The sequence below is a fragment of the Sinocyclocheilus grahami genome, unplaced genomic scaffold (assembly GCF_001515645.1).
Source record: "Sinocyclocheilus grahami isolate Dianchi unplaced genomic scaffold, SAMN03320097.WGS_v1.1 scaffold615.1, whole genome shotgun sequence".
Lineage (NCBI taxonomy): Eukaryota > Metazoa > Chordata > Actinopteri > Cypriniformes > Cyprinidae > Sinocyclocheilus > Sinocyclocheilus grahami.
In genome coordinates, this window is record NW_015505794.1 from 615,124 (window position 1) to 624,578 (window position 9,455).

Genomic DNA, 9,455 nt, shown 5'->3' on the forward strand with positions numbered 1-9,455 from the left:
GTGGTGCTTGGTGTGAGAGTGCAATGCTCTCGCTTTCCTCTTGGGCCTCAGCGAGCTGAGAAGAGACCAATTAGGTGCCTCGGGAACACGAGGAATAAGTGATAAACATGAGAGGGTCATTTATTGATTACAAACTTGAGCACAGCATCACAGATCCAAACAGCTGTTTAAATATTTCTTCAAGACTGTATCTATCCTATTAGTTATCTTGCTCGCCTTGACTTTTAAACATCTTTCATGATTTGGCCTAATTGGTGGGGCGTTCCACGAAATGGATGCCTTTTCCTTTTCGGAAAGGCGATTTGAGTATTTTTTAAACAATCGGTATAACCTTTTTACTGTAAAAAAAGTGTTAATTTTTACCCACTTGTATCCATCAGTTGTTTACTTATATTTACAAATACCTGTAATTAGAGCTGTAATTAATTTCTGTAGTTGCATGTACACCTTTGACCCTACCCCTAAACCTAACCAAAGCACCAAACTTGTCCCTAACCTTAACCATATCCCACCTCAATAGCAATAAAAGTGTTTTGCAATATAACATGAACATAAGTACATTTTATCAAACAAATTTTTTTCTTAAGTACTTATAGCACCCAATATAAAATGGGACCCCATCTATTTTTTTCAACTTATTTTTTTTAACCAAATCTGTCTTATAAACATGTACATGGTCAGTCTTTGTTTTATAAACAAAAAAATATATAAAAAAAATAAATCTCACTATACTCTCACTGTGTATGAAACTCCCAAAATGGCTATTAATCATATCTTTATTTCAAAATTCTGAAAGATAAGAAAATCTCCCAAAAACACAATCCCCAACCAATTAAATAAAATATAAGAAAGTACTAAAAAAAGAGCAGTCATAACAGTACAAGAGAGTACATGGAGGCATAATGTTTTATAAACAAAAAAATATATTAAAAAAATAAATCTCACTATACTCTCACTGTGTATGAAACTCCCAAAATGGCTATTAATCATATTTTTATTTCAAAATTCTGAAAGATAAGAAAATCTCCCAAAAACACAATCCCCAACCAATTAAATAAAATATAAGAAAGTACTAAAAAAAGAGCAGTCATAACAGTACAAGAGAGTACATGGAGGCATAACCTGTACACAACTTAAAGTCTTAATATTTCAAATCAAATAAAGAGAATAAATTCAAAATACAAGCTGTAATTTTTTTTCTCCGAACAAAATCAGTGTATTTGCCTGTTTTATTTGGTAACACACATTAATACAGCAAATATGGAGATAGGCCAAAAAAAGCATTATGTTACCACAATAAAAGAAAAGAAAAAAGCTAAAATGAATTTTCTTACTATGTGTTGCTTTCTTAAGAACAAATGTCTATAATAAAACAGTAAAACATTTGTGTTAGCTATTCATTTTCCAACAGATATGTTCACGCGAGAAACCATTTCAAATTTCAATTACAATTTCAGCATTTCCCTTTCTCAAAGTGAAATCTAACCAAACAGACAGAAAAAAAACATGTCTTACATATTCTTTGGATTACCTGAAAATTTTGATATATTAGCACTTTCAGAAAAGTAAACAAAACCGAATGGAAAACTGCTCAAAGGAAACTCCCAGAAGACAACACAGTGTCCTGCCCACATACAGCAGACTGTCTTCTGAAACATTCCCAGCCGCAAATAAATAAAATAGTACACATCCAACCCATACTATAAGAACTGAGAAAGTACTTGTTACTGTGCTATAACAAAACATACATTTACAGCAAAATCTCAAATTTGATAGACATTTGCCCTTCCACATCACATCCAGTGGGTGAAAAGTTTTACAGTCTAAAACTTTGCATCTGTCCTTTTCAGACACTCTTGTTCTTCCAGCATTATTTTCATTCACTGCTCCTCTCTATATCTTTCTCACCATTTCCCCATGATCAGGTGCCCTCAACTCTTATATTAATATACTTGTGTGAACTGTAGCAGCACTAACTTGCCACCTGCCATCCATGGAGGTGGCCCACAGAGAGGGAGAGAAGCACTGAGCAGAGTTTCAGAAGCGTGGGAGGTTCTGGTCAACATACAGGAGAATAAATCACGTTAGTACAAGCAGCCGTGTTTTAGGTGCCCATCAAAAGCGGTTTGAAGGACAAGACATAAATACTTTCAAATACAAAAAAGCAGCATAACATTGTCTAAAGTTCCAGGCAGTTTCCCACACACAGTGGGCTCTGTCAGGGCAGATGACAAAGGAAGACAACCCACAGGCTAGTCGTTATGGCAACAGTCCCTTGCCAAACAGACTGTGTTGAAATAGGACAAGTGTGAACACAAAATCAATACCACCCCCTGATTCCCATATGACATTTCAGACCCAGACTGTGCAGTAAAAATGTGCTTGTGGCACGCATCTTGGCATAGCCGAACACCGTTGCAGAAATGCTACTTTGAACACATACAGGACTTGGAGCGGCAGGCAATGCAAGCCATTTGTGAGTATGACATATCAAAATGCAAAGACCTTGCAGACTGCATGGGACAAAATAGACTCAAAAAAGACACAGTTGTCATCCAAGCAAACTGCATCAGCATAGAGGAACAGTAGTGGAAAGCCAATGCTTGTACACGTCACAGAAGCACGGTCTAGGTTGCTAACGGTTCAGCATGGTGGGGAGTCCATCTCAAGAGAGTGATTTAGCATAATGGTTCCTCCGCATGGGCATGTAACAGCAATAGGTGGTAATTTAGCAGGTCATGTGCAACATATGCTGGAAACATCAAACCCTCATTATTGAATGCATTTTCCTACTTCGGGAAGGTACTGTATATGCAGTGTCATTCTGACATGAAAAGCAGAACTGCTAAATGTAATTTAGAGTCCATTAACTTTAATTCAATAGAAAAGACCTGTTTCGAAAGGCACTCACTCAACATGCATCACTTTGGTGTCACAAGCAATCTACTGTATGGCTCTGCGTCTAAAAAATGAAAAATAAAAACAAAGATATTTTAGCATTTTAATAAAACTGAAATAGAACAAGCTGTGAACATGGCCCTCAAATGTACTGAAGAAAGGTAAATCTAGGTGAATCGGTTTTCGTCCCTTAAAGGGATAGTTCACCCTCAGTTGGTCCCCAGTGACTCGCATAGCGTTTTTTCCCCATACTATGGAAATCAATGGGGACCAGCACCTGAAGGTGAACTACTCCTTTAAAGGAAGAGTTCAACTCGAAATCAAAATGGTCATCTTTTACTCACCCTTGTATTGTTCCAAACAAACATTATTCAAAATATCTTGTTTTTTATTTTTTGGGTGAACTACCCCTTTTCATTGAAGTAACGTGTTTTCGGAATTTCTGTTTTTATTTGCACTGAAAAAGAGTCACTGGAAATTGTTATAATCTGTTATTAAAGGTGTAGTCACCTAAAATGTAAATTCTGTCATCATTTATTCACCCTCATGTTGTTCCAACCCTGTATGAATTTTGTTCAGCTGTTGAAAATAAAATATATTTTGAAAAATGGTAGCAGTTGATAGCCATTGACTTCCATAGTATAGAAAAAAATACTACTGTGGAAGTCAGCAGCTACTGTCAACTGCTTGGTTAACAACATTCTTCAAAATGTTAGTAAAGGATGAGTAAATTACAGAATTTTAATTTTTGGATGAACTACCCAAACAGCTTTTCAGCAGTAGAGAGAAGAGACACTTTGCTAGGAGGTGAGCAAATGATTTAGATCTGTCAGCTGAACTGATTAATACATTTCTACAAGGAACACAATGCTGGGAGCAGTGCTACCCCTACAAGTAAAAGCTGCACACACATAAATCAGACGTCACAACAGCTTGAAATCAAACTGTACTATTTATTTATTTCAAATATAACATTGGGAGGACTTAAAAGTTAAACATTTTTCTTTCAACGTGGCATTGTTTACAGAATAAATATATATAATCTCTTTTCAAATATTTACAATCTGACAAAGATTGTTCTGACCTGCCATGTGACACGTTCAGAACATTCTTTTCAGTAACATTCCATATACAAAACTCTTAAACAGACAATCTATTTATCAACTATTTTATCTTTTTAAAAATGTGATTGAAATGGCACCAAGTCAGTTAAGTAAACAAAGTGTCTGCTTATGAATCCATCAATACTAAATCACTCAAAACTGTGTATTGCAATGCCAGAACCACAATGAACTGTACAGAAAATCAGTAAATTAAAGCTAAAATGTAGCAGTGTAGTGGCTATCAGGACACAATCAGTAACAAGACTAAACACTGTATGAAAAGACAGACATCCCAATTTTAAAAATAACTGAGGAATACCTTAAAATAAGGCCAGTTAAGTATTTCAAACGTGTTTGACAACAGGAGTGTGTTCATTGATGTATGTGCAATTAGGAATATATAGTCATGCAAAGTGTGGATGTCTTGAGCAAATGAAGCATAAAATGAACTTGTATAGATTTAACTTCAACAGAAAGACTTATAAAAGTGAAGCAGTATTAGATTATAGAAACGTAATGATGACCATCAAAAATCTGATTATGTAAGCATATGTGCTCGTCTCTTAATAAACGATAAAGTGTTGACTTGTGAAACCTGCATGTGCAGTATTCCATACAATTGAAGCAAATCACATTGATGTAACCTACTGACATTGGAAATGTGTTTCACACAAAAAAAAAAAAAACGTCAGAAACATGAACAAGAATACAAAATAGTACCAAATGTTATTGTACCACTGTTATTTTGGAGCACCTTTTGCACAAACCTGTATTTCCCTTCAATTTTCAACTTCAGGCATGAGCTCAGTTTTAATCCGGACACAAGTGTATGAAGGATAAGGCTAAAATCACATGGATACAGATTCAAACACCTGATTGTCAAGGCTGTTTTTTTCTTAGGTCTTTCCTCACATGGTCTTTGGGGGGTGACAAAAATAATTTAAAGCATAACCAGTGGAGTGAACTGCCCCTAAGTCCTCCAACATGCTAGGTAGCACTCTAAATGCCCCTTGATAAAAGCAGTGCTCATCTGTGGCTAGTCCATGACGACTGAGAGAAGAGCCATGACTGCTATCCCACAAAACAACAGCAGAACCTGTAGAATGGAGTTCCTGTGGGAACAGGGTACACGATCATGGACATTCAGTTTATTTAATGTGAAGTATGGCAGGATTTTACTGTGGGAGACAAACAGACAGAACGACCCCATTCTCAGGGAAGTGGACACCTTACCTAGGGTTGGTCTCCTGTAGCAGATCAGGTACAACATTGACCAACGCAATGTAGAGAAAGCCACCTGAGGTGAAGGGCAGGATCCAGGCAGTGGCATTCTCTAGAAAGACACATGAGCAGAACCAACACTGAAGAATGTGTTTGATAATGTGCTTATGAGTTTTCCACAAATAAAAACACTCATTTATTTATTAAGTATCAGTAGCTGCTAATTGTCATGTTAGGCATGGGATGGCAACAAGTCACAAATAAGGAAGAACAACATTGCAAACAACAGCAAATGCTGACAATCAGAAGAAACATGAAAAAGCTTAAAGATAAAATGCATCTCTTAAGCCTTATACAGACTGCACGATTATAGCAATATCACATTGTGCGACATGGATCTAATAAACTTGGGTACGACATGCATGTAGACTGTACGATGATGACACCTACTGACTCGTACGATACGACGCACGTTACTATAGAAGAATAAAATGTCATCAGCATGCGCTAGTGGCAAACAAAAAGAGCATGATGAAATCACACTTAGGCAGTTGTAGTTTTTGTGCGCTGAAAAAAAAGTGGAGGAGCCTGAGGTAAGCAGTTTTGTGTTTTAGCACAATGTTGTGTTGATTTCATGTCACATTTTTATTGGCTGGTCAGTAAACGTGGGTCATAGCAGTAAACACACTGTGCGATGATCATGCTGAATTTCTGACACTGACACTAAAATTATCGTATGCTATCTTTGGTCGCAAGACCATGACAACGGCCGTCTTTGAACCTCTCTCACTGTGCGACATAGGACCACAGATTAGGGGTCACAATCACAGAAATCGCCACGATTCATCTGGGACAGCCGAAAATTGTGCAGTGTGTCTCAGGCTTAATGCTCACAAAGGTTGCATTTATTTAAACTACTGTAAAAACAGTAATATGAAATATTACAATTTAAAACAAGTGCTTTCTATTCTCAGCAACCATTACTCCATTACATTATTATCAGTCTTCAGAAATCATTCGAATATGCTGATTTGGTTCACAATAAAGATTTATTATCATTATCAGTGTTAAAAATAGTTGTGCTTAATTCTGTGGAAACCATGATCATTTTTCTTCAGTGTTCTTTGATGAAAAGTAAGTTAAAAAGAACAGCAATTATTTGAAATAACATTATTTATTGCTTTCTTACTAAATACACGTTTTCATTTTTTGTTTTTATTAGAAAAATCATACTGGCCCTAAATCTTTGAACAGTAGTGTATAGACTGAGAGAAGAGAGATGTCTGAGGACTGTGGTGTCTCACCTGCCCCATGCTGTGACTGGGAGCAAAGAGCAAAACATGCCCCCAGGACTCCTCCTAACGCTGTAGAGAGCTGCATACGGACAGCTTTCCAGCGGTCAAATCCTGCTCGCAGCAGAATGGCAAAATCTCCCACCTTTCCATGAAGACAGAAATGTGTGCACAGCAACAGAAATGGGTAAGTATTGAGTACTATAAAGTATTGAGACATTTCACATGCAGTAATGATTCCTTGCTCATTCCAAGTCACTAATAATAAACTGAAAAAATGACATGCATTGCTCCTGTATACTAATTACCTGGTTGAAACTCAAGAGACAGAGAAAGAGAGAAAGATACTGAGATACGTACCTCATGAGGGATCTCATGAAGCAGAATAGCAAATGTTGTTAAGAAACCGACCTGTTAGGACAAGTAAAATAAGGTATTGTAAATATATTGCAGTATACGCTTGTTTTCTAATTCAACCATGGTAGGGCAGCAAAACCATATTTTATAATCCAGACAATGTTTATTTGCCACATATGTTTAACTGAATGTCAACAGAAGCTATGGGGGAGGTAGCAAAAACCGTACAATGGCACAGTTCTCCATCAATACTCTTCCTTGCATTTCTGCAGCCAAATATGTATGTCCAGGCCAGTGAGCAAATGTGTAAACCGTGTGTTTTTCAGTGCAAGTTTCCTCTGAAACTCCCTCCCCACGCATGCTGGGAGCCTTCTGCTTCTCCACCTGGACTTCAACTTCACAAAGCCATGTAAATACTGCTGCACTATAAATATTCTCACACATCACATAAACATCTCTATCTCACTGTTTGTAATGATCACCACTGACCAAAAGAATTATGGGGGATGCGATCAGTTTAAGGTTTAAAATGCTTAAAAGTGGCCAAACCACATTATATTTACACAGGAACTCTGAATCTATTTATAAAGCACATGAAGTCATAATTACCAGACATCCAACTGCCCTACACAGACCTGTTCACATTAAGCAAAGATATGAACTAGTCATTAATTGTGCACTCTATAGCAGGCGGTGCTAGCTGGCTTTCCTTCAGCATTACTTTATTGAGTTCTGTAGTAGTAAAACTGAAGGCTGAATCTCATTTATATGGGATTGATCTCTGTTTGCTCTTACCTTTCGGCTTACTAAGAAGCTTCCTGCCACTGCAAGCCCATGAGTGAAGTTATCAATGCAGTTAGCAAGAAGGTTTAGATAACCACTTGTCTGAAAAAATAAAGAAACAATGTAAGAGAAAAGATAATAGGTAACAGACACTTTACAAATGCTGTATGATTGCTTCCAAGGAAACTGTCCTAGTACTTGTCTCTAATAATCGAATAACCACTTAGACCTTTTAATGTGCACAAGGCATGATTTGTGTGTGCAGCTTACCTTTATTTTCTTTGGCTCTGTGTAAAGGCTGAGGTCAGTCTTTGGCTTGGAGTCGGAGTTGTTGTTTGAGCAGATGCCATTTGTTTGTGGGGACACAGAGACCTCACTGCTCAGATCTGTTGAAGATGACTAGTTTGGAAAGAGAGAGAACACCACAGTAAGTCTTTCTAACAAATCTGGGTCTCATTTCACAGCATTCAAGAGCAAATAGACAATTTAACCTACTATCAAATCAAGATTAAATCGGATACCAAGAAAAATTAACCAGGTACACTACTATTCAAAAGTTTGGGGTCAGCAAGATTGATTGATTGATTAATTAACACTGATTTAGCAAGGATTCATTAAAGTGATCAAAAGTGACAATAAAGAGTTTGACATTGTTACGAAAGATTTCCATTTCAAATAAATGCCGTTTTTCCATTTTCTATTCAAATAATTATAGAAGAAAAATGTGTCACACTTTCCACATTAATATTAAGCAACACAACTGTTTTTCACATTAAGAAATGTTTCTTGAGCACAAAATCTGCATATTAGAAAAAGATCATGTGACACTGAAGACAGAAATAATGGATGCTGAAATTGTATTTTTAAAATAATAATATATCATCAGTATGTAATCAGTCATTTTAAACGGTAACAATTCACAATATTAGTTTTTACTGTATTTTTTGAAAAAAAAAAAAAAAATTAATACAGCCTTGATGAGAATAAGAGACTTATTTTAAAAAGATTTCAAAATCTTACCAAACCCTAAACTTTTAAACAGTTTTGTATACGAACTCCCCCCCCCAACAATCCTAATTTAGTGCAATTTTATGTGCCAGTACTGCATATTTTAAACATTCATTCACAGTGCTACCTATTATAAGTACACTGCTATAAACATGTTCCATTCACTTTTATAAACGGAGGAAAATGTTTTGTGGGAATGTACAGCACACCGCTACTCTGTAGACTAAGCAGTAAAAAAACCCCTGAAATAATTTTTTTATTCTTAAATCAAACAGATCAACTCATCAGCACACTTATAACACTTAGTTAAGCTCCTACAGCTTTCTACAGAACATTACCAAAAATGTAAGCATTTGTGTCATTAAAAACATTTCTGCTTCTAAATTCACAAAATTCTTTCCACGGGTTGAGGAGACAGAAATGGCTGACAAAGGCTGACGGTGAGAAAACAATCGTCCTTTATAGCAGCAGGTATTTTAGATTGTAATAACAGAACTAGACGCTTCCTCCCTGTTCTAGCCCACAGTCTGGAAGGCTTCTCAGCTGTGGTTTCTGTGCACCGTGGCTGACTTCTGTGGCCCGTCTGTCTGCTGATGGAATGCTGGTGGCAGCTGCTTCCTGCTAGATGCTATTTATAGCTACCCAAACAGAGCAGAGGCTATCAATCAAACTCCCAGGTCTCCCGTAAGCAAGGAAGAAAACTCAGACATAGGCATTCACAAACAGATTCAAGTCATAGACCAAGTCCAATTAAAAGTTACAATTAGAAGGGAAGGAAAGGGGGGGGGGGGGG

At 36.8% G+C, this 9,455-nt stretch overlaps 1 protein-coding gene across 4 annotated transcripts in view; it reads right to left on the reverse strand.

Moving 5' to 3' along the window:
- Positions 1–3,910: 3,910 nt before the first annotated feature.
- LOC107557714 (zinc transporter ZIP13) overlaps positions 3,911–9,455 on the reverse strand; it is a 15,741-nt gene continuing 10,196 nt past the window's right edge. For all 4 annotated transcript variants that reach the window (XM_016241232.1, XM_016241235.1, XM_016241234.1 and 1 more), the window contains 6 exons: positions 7,925–8,053; positions 7,667–7,756; positions 6,875–6,925; positions 6,527–6,659; positions 5,235–5,334; positions 3,911–5,113 (listed from right to left, as the gene is read on the reverse strand). In XM_016241232.1, the coding sequence (XP_016096718.1) occupies positions 5,038–5,113; positions 5,235–5,334; positions 6,527–6,659; positions 6,875–6,925; positions 7,667–7,756; positions 7,925–8,053 (579 nt within the window). In that variant the 3' untranslated portion in view covers positions 3,911–5,037. The remainder of the gene's footprint in view (positions 5,114–5,234; positions 5,335–6,526; positions 6,660–6,874; positions 6,926–7,666; positions 7,757–7,924; positions 8,054–9,455) is intronic.